Source organism: Gopherus evgoodei, chromosome 1, assembly GCF_007399415.2.
Source record: "Gopherus evgoodei ecotype Sinaloan lineage chromosome 1, rGopEvg1_v1.p, whole genome shotgun sequence".
Classification (NCBI taxonomy): domain Eukaryota; kingdom Metazoa; phylum Chordata; order Testudines; family Testudinidae; genus Gopherus; species Gopherus evgoodei.
The window spans coordinates 114242423-114260713 of record NC_044322.1 but is presented as its reverse complement, the minus strand read 5'-3'; the positions used below and the strand labels follow the sequence as shown (position 1 = coordinate 114260713).

The window sequence follows — 18291 nt, the reverse complement described above, 5'->3', positions numbered from 1 at the left end:
CCCTCCCTCCCCAATCCCTTCAAATTGCAGACTTTCATATTTAGGAGGTGGTGTTTTTTTTAAAAGGGCGATATTTCCATAAGTATAAGAATGCCAATATACACTTTTTAAACACATGCTGCTTTCTTGTCTTGAGATTCTTGTAACTTCACATTAAACCACAGAGCATATGGTAGGAGAATTTTCCCTAATTATCTACATTCATAATGCAATATGAACCACTGATCGAAAATGTGAAGACAGTTCTTTACCCTAATGAATTTTTCTTTAAGAATACTTTGAATTCAATAGGGTCTTCCATCAGAGGCTCTAAGGATTTAGCAATGAGACACCAGAGAGTATTTTCACAGATTGGAGAACATCAATCAAGTGACTTGCCAAGACCACAGAATAATCCGTGACTAAGCACAGCGAGAAATTTTTATAAAGTGTTTAGAGATTTTTGGGTGCCATTGTGAGCTATCTAAAGGATCCTGATTGTCAGAGGTGCTGAACTGATGCTTATAATTAAAGTGACCTCCTAACCATAGCCATAACATTACTATTTGCATTCGCCTACAGGAAGTTTACGGGCTAGTTTATTTCTCAGATTCCCATTGTTATTTACAGGCTGTTCCAATACAGGTATTATATATCTACAACTTTAATACTACAGAAATTTTATTTGATTCTGATAATTTTTTCCATTATACCCAGTAATGCTTTGTGTGGATGTTATGTTAAATCCATCTTCAGATAATCAATGCACTCAATTGAGTTTAGCAAGCAGAACCAATGCAGTCTATAGATGGCATCGTGACCATGTGAAATTGCAGGGCTGGAACCCATCACTGAGAATAAACTGTTTCATCTAAATTCTGCAAGAGCCAAATCCTCAGCCTTTATGGCAAGGAAAACGTTCAACCATGGTGAACTAATTCACAGGGTTGGCTTTTGATGCACTCAACAGTTCACCGTGACAACATGTAGAAACATCACCTCTGAAAGTAAACTTCTTGCCGCTGACTGAAAAGCAGCAAAAGTCACCAAGCACAACTCCTAAGGTTACACAAATCATGTAATGTGTTACAATATTCTTGAGGCTTTCATGGAAACATGGAATTTTAGTTTTTCAAACAGTTTGCCACAGATTATGGCTGGTTGCCACTGCCTGGAAAATGGGACTTGAAGACATGGTGAAACTATGTTGTGGATTTTCCCATTATAAGAGGATACACAGTGTGCTGCATACATTTTCAGCTTCTCTTCAGAAGACTGCAGCCTGTGCTCACACATCCCTCGCTCAAGGGACATCCAAAGACCATGATTTTCCTTGAAACAGGTTAGCCTGAAAGTAGATTCAGTTATAAGAATAACTAACTGCCTGCCCCAGGAACTCAGAATTGTTTATAAATAAACAATTAATCCCATTCCTAAAGTTTATTTTAGAGTGTTTTATGCAGCCTAGTTTTGAAGTCTCCCAAGAAAATCAGGCCTCCATCCATTCCCTTGGGAAACTATTACACAAACGAATAGATCTCAGTGTTGGGGAATCTTATTCCAAATATTTAGCCTATATTTCCCCCCTCATTTTCAGCCCATACGTTTAGTAACTCCCCCGCCCTCCTCATATTCTTCTGGAATAATTTCTCTGAGGCATCAAATATTTGTAGAATGTACACTCTTAGCCAGGCCCCATCATTAGTGTGAACACCTCCAAACCCATACGGCATTAGCTGTGACCCTCCCTCCTCACCTCAGGACAGCAAACAACACCTCGGGCCTGGCAGTTATTTCACCATGTGCTGCTGCTAACACAATACTAAACCATGTACAGTAACTCCTCACTTAACGTTGTAGTTATGTTCCTGAAAGATGGAACTAGTGAAACAATGTAAGCAAATCAAATTTCCCCACAAGAATTAACATAAATGAGGGGGCTGGTTCCAGGGCAGCTTCCCCTACTCTGCAAGCAGCAGGGACGGGGGGCTCAATTCTCTGCCTTCCCACTCCACCCCTTCCCCCAAACCTCCCACCCTTGAGCCGTCTCTTCTCCCCCCATCCCATCCCCCCCCTTTATTTCGCATGCTGTGTCCTGGCTCCTTCCCACTCCCTCCCCTGGGCAGGAGGGTGGGAGAGGCACGCCAACTCCTCACTCCTGCCCAGGGCAATCAGCTGGCTTGCGGCATTCGGGAGGCAGGGGGAGTCCTGCGCGTCGAGTCCTCGCTCCTCCCCCACCTCAAAAATGCTGCAAGCCAGCTGATTGCTGTGGGCAGGAGGCGGGGGGAGGTGAGGGAAGGTGCTGATCTGCGGGGTCTGCCAGGGGAAGGAGGCATTGGGAGTGGTGTGTACGCAGAGAGGCTGTCAGCTATAGAGAAAGCAGGCAGCCAAACAACATAAGAGTGGATGGAGCATTGCACACCTTTAACATGAATATGTTCCCTAATGATCAGTGACATAACAACGAAACGTTAAGTGGGATGACTTTAAGTGAGGAATTACTGTATTTATTTGCTGACACGGGAAGGGAAGAAGGAAGACTCAATCCAGATAGACCCAGCTGTGAGTTGTAAGTTTCCCAGAGCAAAGAAGGTGGTGGGATGAGTCAATAAAGAGGCACAAGTGTTCAAACCGACCACTTAAGTTGAAGGCATGTTGATCCTGGGGACATCCAGAGCCCATAAAACTGATAGATGCCTTTAAGCATCTGCAGCGTTGGACAGTTAATGACAAGAGCAGCTTGCTGTCCTTGATTTAAACAGAACAGTGATCACCACTGCAATTTCCCTATGTCTTTCAGGGTACGTCTATTCTGTTATAAACTCATGGCAGCGCATCTCAGAGCCCAGGTCTACAGACTCTGGTTCATGGGGCTCACAATATAGCACTAAACACTGCAGTGTAAACATCTCAGCCTGGAGCCTGAGCTACCAGCCCAACCCCAACATCCACACTGCTGGTTTTAGTATCACAGTGCATGCCCAAGTCTGCAGAGCTGGGATCTGAGACTCGCTGCTGTGGGTTTACAGCCCAGGCAGACATACCCTTAGACTAACACTCACTCTTTTACCAGGTGAACCACACTCCACAGTTGTACAAAATAGACAACTTGTGCTAATCTTCAGTTTTTAAATTTACGTCTCTGTGATTTCATTCCAGCCTCCTACAAACCTTAAACCTTTCCTGTTGTCTATGTATTAGACCTGTTTTTCAAATCCTTTAAAATGTGCTCAGTGCTTTTACAAAACTTGAAAAGCACATTGTATATACAGTTTTACATATGTATAAAACAGAACAATAGATTCCAGATTCAGATTTCCAAGGGATGCATACACAAAGGCATTTATTTTAAGTCAGCTCTACACTAGAAACTTTTGCTGGTACAGCAATATTAGTTAGGGACGTGACTTTTTTTTTTTTTTTTTTTTTTTAAACACACACACAATATTTCAAATCACAAATGTATTATACTGACACAGAAATGCTTTTGCTGGTATAGTTTATTTGCTCATGTGACTAAACCAGTGTAAGTTGTCCCAGCAAACGCACTTTGTTGATGGCATAAAAACTGCATCTACATTAGGAGGGATTTCCCCAATATAGCTATATTGATATATCTATACCTGAAACCTTTTCTAATGTAGACTAGGCCTAAGTTATGAAAAATTATACTGACATCTAAAGTTTTGGTGATTTTATATTTCCTTCTCTACCTTTTGTTAACAAAAAAATAAATAAATCTGTTTAAGGGGACAATTAATGACAGCCAAGCTGTTGCATGTACTAGCCAACAGATATTGTCAGGGCTCCTATGAAATTACCCCAAACCAAAATTTTCAAAATAAGTGACTAAGGTTAGGCTAATAAATCAGTGGTTTCATTTTCCAAGGTGATGGGTACTCACCATGCCTCACTGTAGGGTACAGAGCACCTTGAAAGTTAGGGCCACTAATTTAGGCACCTAAATATGGAGTGAGGAACTCTAACTGTAGGTACTTATTTTTGAAAGTCTTGGCTCCCAATAAAGTCTACAGCAAGGCATGGCAGGATGACATCAATGTATATTTTTCTTTAAAAGAATAAACATGCCATATTTTAAGATTAACAAATCTACCTTTAGTAAAAGATGCGTGGTCTGCATGTTTCAGAAATAGATCAACACAGAATGCAACTTAGGAGTCTAAAGGTTTCCAATGATGGTTTTCACTGAAATAGCTTCAACATACACTTGGGGTATGTCTACACTACCCTGCCGGATCGGCGGGTAGTGGACCGATGTATCAGGGATCCATGTATTGCATTCATCTAGACGCGATACATCAATCCCAGAATACGCATCCCGTCGACTCCAGAACTCCACCAGGGCGAGAGGTGGAAGCGGAGTTGACGAGGGAGCAGCAGGCTGCTGATCCTGCGCCAGTGAGGATGCAAGTAAGTCAATCTAAGGGCTTGGCTACACTGGGGAGTTGCAGCGCTGGTGGTGGCTTTACAGCGCTGCAACTCACTCACCGTTCACGCTTGCAAGGCACATCCAGCGCTGTATCTCCCTGGCTACAGCGCTGGTTGTACTCCACCTCGACCTGGGGAATAATGACTATAGCGCTGCTGATGCAGCGCTGCTCTGCCAGCGTGGCCCCCAAAAGCGCTGTATTGGCCTCCAGAGGTATTCAGAGGTATCCCAGTATGCCAGTTCAGCCACTTGCTCATCAGTTCGAACTCTACTGCCCTGGCCTCAGGTGACCAAGCGTCAGACTCTCCCTTTAAATGCCCTGGGAACTTAAAAAATCCCCTTCCTGTTTGCTCAGCAGGTGTAGAGTGAAATCAGTGAATCTTTCCAGGTGACCATGCCTCCATACGGCAAACGAGTCCCAGCATGGAGCAATGGCAAGTTGCTGGACCTCATCAGTGTTTAGGGGGAAGAAGCAGTGCAGTTCCAGCTGCGCTCCAGGTATAGGAATTACGATACCTATGGGCAAGATATCAAGGGCCATGCTGGAAAGGGGCAACAACTGGGACACACTGCAGTGCAGGGCTGTCATAAACAGATAAGTAAGAGTTAATAGAACAGAAGTACTTCATCTCTCTTTTGCCTGTAAAGGGTTAACAAGATCAGAGAGCAGGCTGTCACCTGACCAGAGGACGATCAGGGGACAGGATACTTTCAAATCTGAAGGAGGGAGCTTTTTGTGTGTGCTGTTAGATTTTGGTTGTTGTTCATTCTGGGGGCTCAGAGGGATCAGATGTGCAACCAGGTTTCTCTCCCAATCTCTCCAATACAGGCTCTTATAAAGGTCAGAATAGTGAGTACTAGGTAGATAAAGCGTAGTGGTTGTTTTCTTTATTTGCAAATGTGTATTGGCTGGAAGGAGTTCAAAATTTATATTTTGCTGAAAGGATTTTAATTTGTACTTGAATACTTAGGCTGGGAGGGTATTCCCAGTGTCTATAGCTGAAAGACCTGTAAACATATTCCATCTTAAATTTACAAAGATAATTTTTACTGTTTTTCTTTCTTTAATTAAAAGTTTTTCTTGTTTAAGAACCTGATTGTTTTTTTATTCTGGTGTGAGACACCAGGGGACGGGGTCTGGATCCACCAGGGAATTGGTGGGGAGAAAGGAGGAAAGGTGGAGAGAAAGGTTATTTTCTCTCTGTGTTAGGATTACTTTCTCTCTCAGGGAGAGTCTGGGAGGGGGAAAGAGAAGGAAGGGAGGAAGGTGAATTTTCCTCTCTGTTTTAAGATTCAAGGAGTTTGAATCACAGTGATCTTCCAGGGTAACCCAGAGAGGGGAAGCCTGGGAGAGGCAATGGTGAGGGAAAGGGTTTACTTTCCTTGTGTTAAGATCCAGAGGGTCTGGGTCTTGGGGGTCCCCGGGCAAGGTTTTGGGGGGACCAGAGTGTACCAGGCACTGGAATTCCTGGTTGGTGGCAGCGCTACAAGTACTAAGCTGGTAATTAGCTTAGATGAATTCATGCTGGTACCCCATCTTTTGGACGGTAAGGTTCAGAGTGGGGAATTATACCATGACAAGGGTTAAAGTGAAGGAGCTGCGGAGTGACTACTGCAAAGCCCGCGAGGGAAACCGCCGCTCGGGCGCTGCCCCCGCGACCTGCTGTTTTTACAAAGAGCTGGACACGATACTTGGGGGTGACCCCACCTCCACTCTGAAGACCACGATGGACACTTAAGAGTAGGGGGAGGAGGCAAGCAAGAGTGAGGGTACTGGGGTGGGGAGAGACACCCTGGTGTCCAGCAGGCATGCAGGCAGGAGCTCTTCTCAAGCCAGGAGGAAGGTAGCCAGTTGCAGCAGCCAGTACTTGGTGGAGGACAAACAGAGGAGCGGGTTCCTGGTAAGTGGCTTTTATTTTCAGGATTGAAATTTTTCAGAGAGGAGGGAGGGTTAGGGTTGCATTCATGCATGCCTAGATGTGGAACGGCGCATTGATGTGGTCTATCACATCACGGTAATTGGCCTCGGTAATCTCTTCAAAAGTTTCAACCAGAGCATGGCCAATGTGCTTGCGCAGGTTTCTTGGGAGAGCCACTGTGGTCCTTGTCCCAGTCAGGCTAACGTGTCCGCGTCACGAGGGGTGGGAGGACCATTGCAAGACACAGGCAAGCTGCATAGGGGCCAGGGCGGAATCCGCACTGCAGTAGAACAGGCCTGCACAACATGCGGCCCGTGGGGGATTCTAAATCCCCCACACAAGGCGCTCTGCGGGCAGACCAGAGCCCTTTAAATCTCAGCCGCGACCGGGAGTCAGAAGGCTCTAGGCTGCCGGCAGCCGCGGGAGCCCTGAGCCCTTTAAATCTCAGTGCGGCGGGAATCAAAGGGCTCTGGACTGCAGGCAGAGATTCCCAGCCGCAGATAGGATTTTAAAGGGCTCAGGGCTCCCCGCGGGCTTCGGGCACCCCAAAGCCCTTTGAATCCCGGTCACCGCTCTGCGGCAGGGCTGCGGCTGGGATTTAAAGGGCTCGGGCTCCCTGCGTGACTGGCAGCCAGAGCCCTTTGAATACCCGCTGTCGGCCACGATTGCCCCTCTCCCAGACCCCTGCCCCAAACTCCCCCCAGGACCTCCCCCCCCTATCTAAGCACCGCTGGTCCTTGTCCCCTGATACCGCTCTCCTGGGACTCCTGCCCCCTAACTGCCCCCCAGGACTCCACCCTCTATCTAAATGCCACTGCTCCTTGTCCCCCAATTGCCCCCTCCTGAGACCCCTGCCCATAACTGCCCCTTGGGACTCCAGCCCCTATCTAAGCCTCCCTTCTCCTTGTCCCCAATTGCCCCCTCCTGAGACTCCCCTCCCAACTTTGCCCCAGGACCTCAACCCCTACCTGTCCCCTGATAAACCCCTGGGACTCCCATGCTTATCCAACTGCTGCCTGTCACGTGACTGCCCTCCTGAACCTCCGCCCCATCCAACCCCCCCGCTCCCTGTCCCTTGACTGCCTCCCTGGAACCCCCTACCCCTTCTCCAACCCCCAGCCCTCCTTACCGTGCCACTCAGACCAGCGTGTCTGCTTCCATGCAGCTCCAGACCACGGTTACTGCCATGCTCCCCTGCAGAGCCCACAGGCCCCATCCCCCCCAGCACCTGCCTCCAGATTTGAACACCTAAAAATTCAGGAGTGCTCAATCTCAGTTTGGTAAGCTGTTACTTCATTTCTCCCAAATCAAATATACTGATCCACTGTGACTTGCTGTAGAAAAGGTAGGATAAATTAAGCAAGAAATGCTTATTAGGACTGGAATTGCTATTTTCAACAGCCATTGCCTTTTTGTTTGTTTTTAAAAGGAAGGACAGTGATATTGCATTGGCAAATTCCCCATAGAAAGAAAGAGTAGAACAAAAGAATAATAAAGGCACCTCAACTTTTCCTCATTTATGGAGGACAGTCTTACAATATGCATCCAGATATCCTCCAATCACACAAGCTGAAAATTGTTCCGCTTTACTGAAGCATTGTCATATATGGGAACCAATTCCTGTCTGTGTTTTGTGCACATCCAAAATTTCTGCTGAATGACCCGCCCTAGGAGTGAGTTACCAGTGACCAGGGCTGGGGCGGCAGTGTGTGTGTGTGTGTGGGGGGGGGGCCAGGACTGGAGCAGCAGGGAGGTACGGGGGGGATCCCAGGGCTGGGACGGGGGACAGCCAAATTTTTTTTTTTGCTTCGGGCAGCAAAAAACCTAGAACCGGCCCTGCAGGGTTTCCCCAGCTGCCAGAGCTCCGAGCCCTTTAATTTGACCCCTGAGGGCTCTCAGCCACCTCTTCAGCTGGGAGCCCTTGGTTGATTTAAAATAAAGTATCACTTCCCCACCCTCAACCTTTCCTTTTTGGTCCACAGCTGTTTTGGTGGGGCAGCGCTGGGGAAGAAGGGTTTGTTTCTGCAGGGCTGGGCGGCCTGGGGCGGAGGAGTTTCTGCTGGGACGGGAGGTTTCGGCCCTCAGTTGTTTTCTTTAGAGTAATGTGCCCTCGCCGCTTTACGAGTTGTGCAGGCCTGCACTAGAAGACCCTCCTGTGCTTCCCAGGTGACCCGCAGCAGCGAGATATCTTCCAGGATAAACTCCTGTGGAAAATGTTGGGATAGTGTTCAGTGTAGGTGCCCCCCTGCAGCTGTTTGCTTTCCCCAAAGCACAGAAATCCCGAGGACAGTACAGCCCTGAAACAATCAGTCCCCCCTTACTCACCATTTTGGGACTCCGTGGGTTATGTGTGCTCTCTTTGGGATGGGAAAATTATGCTATTGGGAAGACTGTTACCCTCCTTAACTACGGGGGAATAACTGTCTGGTATAACAATGCTGCCTTCTGTTAAGTGTTGCATTTTTGCCTTTACAGATGCAACCTTGAGATCTTGGCTGCCCATGTTATCAACCGCTGAGAGACTACAAAACCTCCGGAAGAAGCCGCGACAAAGCAAAGAAGACATGCTGCAAGCAGTTACTCAGCACTCTGTCAGAGAATTAAAAGTGCAGGACTGGAGGGAAAGTGAAAGCAGGATCCGCCACAGAAATGCAGCGGACAGGAAGAAAAGCACAAAGCAGCTGATAAGGATCCTGGAGCACCAAGCGGACTCTATCCAGGCGCTCGTAGCCATGCAAGTGGAGCACTACCGCGCCTGCCCAACCCCGCCACCGCCCTTGTCCCAAAGTTCTTTTCCTTGTGTCCCCATGTGAGCTCAAAACCCCCTTCCCCAGCATGCAGGTTCTTACCACCACCAGCTGCCTCCAACACCTGTATGTTCACCAAGCAGCCCTGAGAACTACGACCATTACTCTCTGCACTTAACCCCCCTCACCATGCAGTATAGCCATCCTGAAGTGCAGCAGTCATTGCACAGCACTCCAGACAGGACATACTCAAACCTGTGACTGCACAGTTTCCCCACCCCACCCCCCTGCCCTTTTAGGTTCCCAAAAACTTGTGTGTCTGTCAAAGTTATTTTCTTTTCAACAAATGAATTCTTGGCTTTGAAAAGAGTCTTTATTAGTGCAGAAAGTCAAAGATACTTTAGCTCAGGAAAGTAACAGGCACTGCAAATCAGCTTAGCAAACACAGATTCCTACTAACAGTGTAACCACTGCACTTCACTCCAGTGCAAGGCACCAAATATTACTGTTGGTTTTCAGCCTCAAATTCCTCCCTCAAAGCATCCCTAATCCTTGCAGCCCTGTGTTGGGCCTCTCTAGTAGCCCTGCTCTCTGGCTGTGCAAATTCAGCATCCAGGCATTGAACCTCGGAGGTCCATGCCTGACTGAATCTTTCACCCTTTCCTTCACAAATATTATGGAGGGTACAGCACGCGGATATCACCGCGGGGATGCTGCTTTCCCCCAAGTCCAGCTTCCCATACAGAGATGGCCAGTGACCCTTTAAATGGCCAAAATCACACTCCACAGTCATTCGGCACGAGCTTAGCCTGTAGTTCAACCGTTCCTTGCTGTTGTCAAGGCTCCCTGTATATGGTTTCATGAGCTAGGCATTAACGGGTAAGCGGGGTCTCCAAGGATCACAATGGGCATTTCAAATTTCCCTACTGTGATCTTCCAGTCTGGGAAAAAAGTCCCGGCCTGCAGTTTCCTGAACAGGCCAGTGTTCTGAAAGATGCGTGCATCATGCACCTCTTCGGGCCAGCCTCTGCTAATGTCAATGAAACACCCATGGTGATCTACAAGTGCCTGGAGAAACATTGAGAAATACCCCTTCCGATTAACGTACTTGGATGCTAGGTGGGGTGGTGCCAGAATAGGAATATGCATCCCATCTATCGCCCCTCCACAGTCAGGGAAACCCATTTGGGGAAAGCCATCCACAATGTCCTGCACGTTCCCCAGAGTCACAGTTCTTCTTAGCAGGATGCGATTAATGGCCCTGTAAACTTGCATCAACACGATTCCAACGGTCGACTTTCCCACTCCAAACTGGTTCCTGACTGATCGGTAGCTGTCTGGAGTTGCCAGCTTCCAGACTGTAATAGCCACCCGTTTCTCAATCGGCAGGGCAGCTCTCAATCTCATGTCTTTATGCCACAGGGTGGTGGCGAGCTCAGCACACGGTCCCAAGAAAGTGGCTTTTTTCATCCGAAAGTTCTGCAGCCATTGCTTGTCATCCCAGACTTCCATGACCATGTGATCCCACCACTCAGTGCTTGTTTCCCCGAGCCCAAAAGTAGCATTCCATGGTGCTGACCATATCCGTGAATGCCACAAGCAATTTTGTGACATACGTATTACGTGACTCGCTATCATCGTCAGACTCCTCACTGTCACTTTGGATTTTAAGGAACAGCTCAACTGCCAAACGTGATGTGCTAGTGAGACTCGTCAGCATACTCCTCAGCAGTTCGGGCTCCATTTCTCACAGAAATCGCGCTGCACAGAAACCGTTCAAAGAGGCAAGATGGTGCCAAACGCGGATGGAAAAACAGGGATTGCTGGGATGTGAAGTGATGCATCACAGGGCGTTGGGACAGGAAGCAGAATGACCCACACCCTCCGCCCCCTTCCCACAACCTACGGCGCCAGAATGAGAAGAGGCGCTCTGTGGGATAGCTGCCCATAATGCACCACTACCAACACCGCTGCAAATGCTGCAAATGTGGTCACACTGCAACGCTGGTAGCTGTCAGTGTGGCCACACTGCAGCGCTTTCCCTATACAGCTGTACGAAGACAGCTTTAACTCCCAGCGCTGCACAGCAAGTGTAGCCAAACCCCAAGTTGATCTAAGATATGTCGACTTCAGCTACAGTATTCTCATAGCTAAAGTTGCATATCTTAGATTGATCCCCCCACAGTGTAGACCAGGCCTAAGGCTGCAATGCAGAAGCAGGGTAACAGGTGAATCATTCTTATTAATTAACTTTAATGCTCACAATTTGCAAGTTTTGCACCAATGTTGCAAATTCTTCTACTATGAATCACCAGCCAGTAAGCAAAGATTTAAACAAGAAAGATGAAAAACTCTACTTGCACGAAACCAGGACATAAGGAGCTGCAAAGCGACTCTGACATGTGGGGACTCACTGGCATCAGAAATCCTTACAACAAAATGCGTAAATAACCTGCCAGAGAAAGACCAGAAACCTGCAGAGCTACCATAGTGAGCAAAACTAAGCTAATTACTCTTTCAGATAAAGTTATTAAAATCGCTGCCTGCATCCCTTGAAATTCTTTTGACTAGTGTGTGTTATCTGTGTGAAAATCTTGACTAGCAGTCAACTACAAAGGATATAATTGTTGGTGTCTGAAATATACACATTTAAAAATTATACCACCTACAATTTTGAAAAGTAATCACAGTGCAATTATTTCCAGGCAGTTCATTATAGAAAATGTCACCAATGGGTCCTACAAATACAAAATCCAATCTTGAGTATAAAAATATACACAAAGACTTGACCTAATGGCCACGACATTAGCAAATTGGATTCACCCTTGCATGTTGTTAACATTTAAGATTGTTTTTCACTATGATTTACACTGCCTGGAATTAAGAGTTCATAGATTTTAAGGCCAGGAGGGACCATTACAATCATCTAGTCTGAACTCCTATATAATACAGGGCTCAGAATTTCAGTTGGTGATTCCTACATTTATCCCAGCTTGCGGTTGAACTAGATTATATCTTTTAGAGATGCCTACTCCTGATTTAGAACACTGCAAGTGTTGTAAAATTTGATATAATTTGAAGGACTCTTCCAATAGCTAATTCCCCACTCCTAAAATTTTGCCTGGTGTCCACTTTAATCTTTGCTGACTTCAACTTCAAGCCGCTAAACCTTGTTATGCCTTTATCTGAGGCATTAAGGAACCCTTTAGTATCATATCTTCTTTTTGCATTGGTAATTATAGATTGTGCTCAAGTTGCCTCTTAACCTTCTCTTCAATAAAATAAACTGATTGAATTTTTAGTTTCTCATTGTAAGGTTGGCTTCCAAACCAAAAATTATTCTCTGAACCCTCTTCACTTTTTAAACATCCTTTAAAATAGATGGATACCAGAACTGCACACAATATTCCAGCAGTGGTTCAACTCATGCCATATTCCAAAATTATATCACCTCTCTAATTCTGCTCAATATTCTCTTGTTAACACAACCAAATATTAGCTCTTTTATGACACAGTATCACACTAGGAGCTCATTTTCTGGCTACTTTGTTTGTTGATTGCAGAACTAAAATGAAAATGGTCATCAATAATTACCAGGTTCCTATGGATGGACTGAACTGCCTATACACAGATACAAAGTAGGAGCTTTGGAGATGAGTAATGAAGATGCACAAGTGAATGGATAAAGCCACACTTACAGGAGATAGTTTGCTTAATAATTTCCTTTTATAGATTCCTCTGACATGGACTATTTCTTCCTATCACCACTCTCCTCTTTTCTTTACCTTCTGAAAAGCACCTCCTGAAATACCTCCTTCTGAGAGAATAAAAAAACACCTTCAGTCATCCCTGAGTCTGAGAGTCTCATGAGAAAGTCGCTTTCTGGTTACCCTGAGAATAAGATCAACGGGAGAAAGAAATCCTATGGAGAATTTAGTAAGTTATTTTAAATACGTATCTTCAATATACGTCCTTTACCAGTACTGTACTAAATAGGTATAATGTCAAACTGGGATTTCGTATATTAACAAGAAAGATCGGTTTTCTTATGAAAGGATTGTTTGTATCAATTCTAAATCTGAAATGGCCTAAAAAGTACCATAAACACTGGTTTGTTCACAACTACTCCAATTACTACTCCACTTGGTTAGGTAGACACAACCAAAAATGCAGAAAGTGAATGACTGGTGAAATGTTGTTAGTGTGTCAACTCGTGTTGGTGCTACTGTTAATGGCAAGAGAGCATATGTAATAATTCTAGTGACACACCTCATAACATGCAATATACTGATATTACCACACTCACATAAGGATTATATGCACTAAAAACTGTGTGTGAAGCTAGCGTTCCAATATCATGGTGATTTGTAATATGCATCAGGCCATTAGTGGAACTCTAAAACTAAATTTTATTCCCCACATCATTGCCTTGATAATCAATTTTACAGCACCCAAGCATGCTACACACTTTACAGAGCAAAAAACTATGGGGGAAAACCCAGCTCTACTGAAGCCTGAGAGTATTTTGCATTGACTTCAGTGGGGCCAGGATTTGATCCAAGGTTCTTGTCCTAAATAGCTTCATCTCATTTTAGACATGAATGTGAAAGTGCTGGACAGTATTATACTTACTCATTAATTGATGTGATTACAGCAATTATGGATATACAATTAGGTCCTGCCTGTGCTAATGTAAGGAGAGATTTTAACAGCCTAGCCAAGTGCCAAGGCCACAGCCAGTAACTAGAATATCTACTGGAATGCTTATTGCCAAAAGCAGTTAAACTAGTCGGCCTTTGCAGCAATCTTAGCATAACTAGGCAGGCCAGGAAGGGAGCAGAAGCGATGATGAGAATTGAGCATGTGACCCTGCGCCATCTTGTTTGGCTTTCCTTTAAACTGCTGAAGTATGCAGTTTTGAAAGACAGGAAGTCCATCTATACTTCTGGTTTGTGCGCACATGTGACTCTGCAGAAACACAGCTGTACAACTAATCGCTTGAAACTTCTTGCTTTGGCTGCTTGTTCAGCAGTTATTGGTGACTGACAAGCAGCGAGACACTTAAAAGCATAAAAAGGGGAAAAGGTCTGTGTTGGGTGCACTCTTCGAGGACACATCTCAATATCCCCAGCAGCAGACAGAAGGTTGGTCACCAGAAATCTGTTGCACTTGAAGGACCCTCCAAGACTTCTGAGGTAACTACTGATTTTTGGGGGCTGCTAACCTGTTGCTTATGTGTGTATGTGCTTGAGACTAAAATAAAGTGGACGTTGTAAGTGAAAGTAGTCTTGCGTTGTACTGCTTGTGCCAACCATCTATGGACACGCTGTGCTATGGATGTGCTGTGCCCCCATTTATTTTCTGACATTGCCTCACAGAATATAGTTACCAAGAGCTGTGGATTCAGAAAACCCTGGGTAACAGTAACAGAGCCAAAGTGGATGTCCAAAAAGGAAGCATCTTTTTGCCAAAATAAGAAGGCTATTGTAGGTGAAAGATGCCATAGATTACATATTTTGCACCCCGGGACACAAATAATTGCAATGGATGCATTTCAAAGCCTCAAAGAGTGACTGAGGTATTGGATATGGCTTTTGGAAATAGACATCCTTACGAAGTGTTTAAATCTTCAAGACTTTAGAAATCACTTTTTCGTCCTTGGAAAGAAAACATAGCAAGATAAAGAAAAGGGGCTTTAAGTTCTCCTCTGATTAATGAAGGGAATTCAGACCGATTTATTCCTCACGTGTAGTGAAAAAGAAAAAAGTGGCATAGCTCTTGCTGAAAGTATGCTGGAGCTTATCTGATAAATGCCCTATATTTGTTTGATCCACACTTTTAGTGATCACTTCAAGATAAAATGTCTCATGAACCAAGAGAAACAGAAATTATTTCTCTGTACACTGCCAGAAAGACAAAAATCCCTGCTTTTCAATGGTGAGAAAGGGTGTAATGTATTCTAGTGCTGGTGGTGCAACGAGACATTAGGCCTTGCTAGCACATCACCTCCATTTTCCTCTTTGTATGGCAAGGGAAGTTATTAGCAATGTTCATAGAACCAAACCCAGGTCAGTGAGTGGCGTGGTCTGAGCCTGAGATGGTACTGGCAAATGATCAAAGTCGGCATTGATTTAAAGCGTGGTCCACAGTCACATTATGAACTGTCTAATCTTCCACAGTCATAAGAGATGACAGCATCTGCTGAATGATGCTCTGAAATGGTTCAACATGGGCCATTGTTTCCGGGATAGGTTGAAGCCTGGAAGTTTTTCTGTGAGATCAGCAATCAGGTGTTTCCTTGGAATATAAGCATTATTCCAGTATGCCTCAGCTTTAAGAACTTAAGCCCGATCCCCAAAAGGCTTGCAAGATTTCAGGGGTGTCTTTGGAAGGTTCTGGAGGTTGTCATGAATTGGTAAGTCCAGGTTGGCCATGGTTTGCTTGCAGTTGTGAGCTGTCTCTCTCTCCGGACCAAGGGTGGGGTTGTACATGCCCAAAGTGGCAAACCATTGAACAGCAGTATGTTCCAGTGCTAATCCTCACTGTAGCATTAAGCTGCATGGCTAGAGATTAATTATGTGAGCTGCCTGCCCAGACTGGTGCGCAGTATTCAGAGACCAAGTATACCAACACTAGAGTCAATGTGCATCTTCATAGATTATAAAGCCTCAAAAGACCTGTGATGGGGTGCCTGCCTCACTCTGGGCCCTAAGGGGTTAATAGAGCCCTAGGGAGGCTGTGCAGGAGGCAGCAAATCAGATAAGAGCTGAAGGGAGCGGCCAATCAGGGCCCAGCAGGCCCACAATAAAAGGGAGCAGCAGGGCAGAGAAGGGCAGTTCTCTGCTGGAAGCCCAGGGAGGAAGGACAGTGTCTCTGGAGGGCTGAGAGAACTGCCAGCCCCCTGGACAGAGCAGTGCTGCAAGCAGGAACCAGGGGAGCAAGAGATAGCTCCTGGCTGACTGCTGGGATTTGCAGGCTGAGGCCCCAAGGCAAAGGCAAAGATGATGCTGGGGCTACGAGGAAGTGGCCAGACAATTTGCTGCAATAGCCACTAAGGGAAGTGGCTGGATAGAGGACTGCAGGTCCCCCGGAAGGGCTGTGTCACTGAAGACGATGCTGCGGTCCTTGGAGAGACGTGGGTCCTAGAGCAGGAGAGACTGGCACCACCCGAAGAAGGTACACTACCATGAGGGCTAATTCCCAGGACAGCCAGCAGGAGGTGCCAGAGTGCTGAGTGAACCCTGTTACAGGACCACTCTGATCTTCTAGTCTGATTTCCTCCATATCACTGGCCAGACTTCCCTGAATTAATTCCTGCTTGATTTAGAGCACATTTGTTAGAGAAACATCCAATCTTGATTTAAAAATTGCCCATGATGAAGAATGCACCACAACTCTTGGTAAGTGGCTCCAGTGGACAGACAGTAACGCGCCCAACATTGGGCTCTTACTCACACCCTGAGATTAAGAGTCTCATGCGCTACCGACTGAGCCAGGTGGGAACCCTTGAGTTAACTGGGCATCTTAAGGTCCAGTGTTGAGTATGGCAGAGCCGTACAAAGGCTTTCAGAAAAACTTTTGATCTGAGTCAATGCATCACCACCTTCCCTCCTGTTTCAGGATCAATAATTAGGATGGCTAACTGCCTGCTCTAAGGAGAGGTCATGTCTGCTGTAGCACAGCCATCCCCCAACTTGGCCTGTGACCCACCTAGCCTGCCCTTGGAAATTAAACTCATTTTCATTGCTAATATGAATTAATGTGCTCCTCCACGTAACTTTGGCAGTTTTCAGTATTTGTTAGTACTTACTTTTGACATGATGCATAATCCACAAAAATTCTTCTCTGGAATCCTAACAAAGTGTAATTTTACAGTGCTGAAGCTTACTGTGCTCAGGGGTATATTTTTTCACACCCCATAGCAAGAATTTGCAGCGCTGTGAAGTGCCAGTGTAGACAAGCCCTAATTATGAGAATTACTGAGTAATTATACTTAGCGTTACTAATTACAATGAAGTTCTATTAGCAATTTAATCAACTATTTTCATTCTCCTTAAATTTTATATCTCAGCTGCTTATGAACACTGAAACCAACTCAATTTGTGCATTAACAAAACAAGGATTACAGAAACAAGTGCAGTGCATAAAAACAAAACAGGAAGCGCATTACAAAAAGCTGTGTTCACAATATATTTATTCAACATGTGTTTGCTTATCTATTTGAAACCCACGCTCTTTAATCTTTATTTTGTAAACCTCATCTTTTCCATTTAGTTGTCTCTATTCTTCCACCCACTATTTAGTTTTTGCCCAGTAAGTCTGATGAAACTTAAGCAATAAATTATTATTCTCCAGGCCAAACACAAACCTTCTAGATATATTTAATGATGACAAACAATTCTGTAATCCTAAATATCTTGATACGATAATCACTACATCCAATCTCTTCCAATACATTTGTAGGGAAGTTAGGAATACAGAAATTGTGATTTCTAATTAGAGAATGCCTCAGGATACCTCCAATTTGGAAGCTATCACTTCACATAAAATAAGGTAAGACTAGATGATTACTTATTAGCACTGCACTTGTGAAACTACATAGTGTTTTAATCTGGCACCCACAAGTAATACTGCTCCGCCAATTAAACAGAATCACAAGTAGAAAGAACAATTTAATTGGTATGAAAATGTGGGTTTAAAAAGGAAGATTGTGAATTCTAGATCATTAAGGTCTGAAACAAGACTTCAGGTCACCAAGCAGTAGAGTTTATTTTTTAATTGTAAAAAGAAGAAATCAGACCCTAACCTACACTACATCTTTCAAACAGTGTCAAGGAAAGCGTAAAACTAAGTATTTAACCTAGTTTACATTAATAAAACAATGATTCTGTATAGTTTCACAACAGTACAGAAGAAAATATTTGATTCACATTATGTGGGGAAATGGAAAACAAATTCTGAACAGGTTTCAACTTAAACTGGTGTAGTTGGGATACGCATAATCATATTAGTGTGAGAGATGGCAGGGCTCGAACCCAGGCCCATAGGTCTGTAGGCTGTGCTCAGGCTGTGGCTGCCACACAGAAGCTCACCCAAACCAGAGAAGAAGAGGACTAGCAAAGCTCTAGCTCACAAAGGGCCACACCCATGAAGCTAGGGTGACCAGATGTCCTGATTTTACAGGGACAGTCCCCAT

General features: G+C 45.1%; 1 protein-coding gene across 1 annotated transcript in view; it reads right to left on the bottom strand.

Moving 5' to 3' along the window:
- Positions 1-18291, bottom strand: part of UXS1 (UDP-glucuronate decarboxylase 1) — a 92169-nt gene that overhangs the window by 17814 nt on the left and 56064 nt on the right. The window contains exon 10 of the mRNA XM_030569653.1: positions 12907-12909. Coding sequence (XP_030425513.1) covers positions 12907-12909 — 3 coding nt within the window. The remainder of the gene's footprint in view (positions 1-12906; positions 12910-18291) is intronic.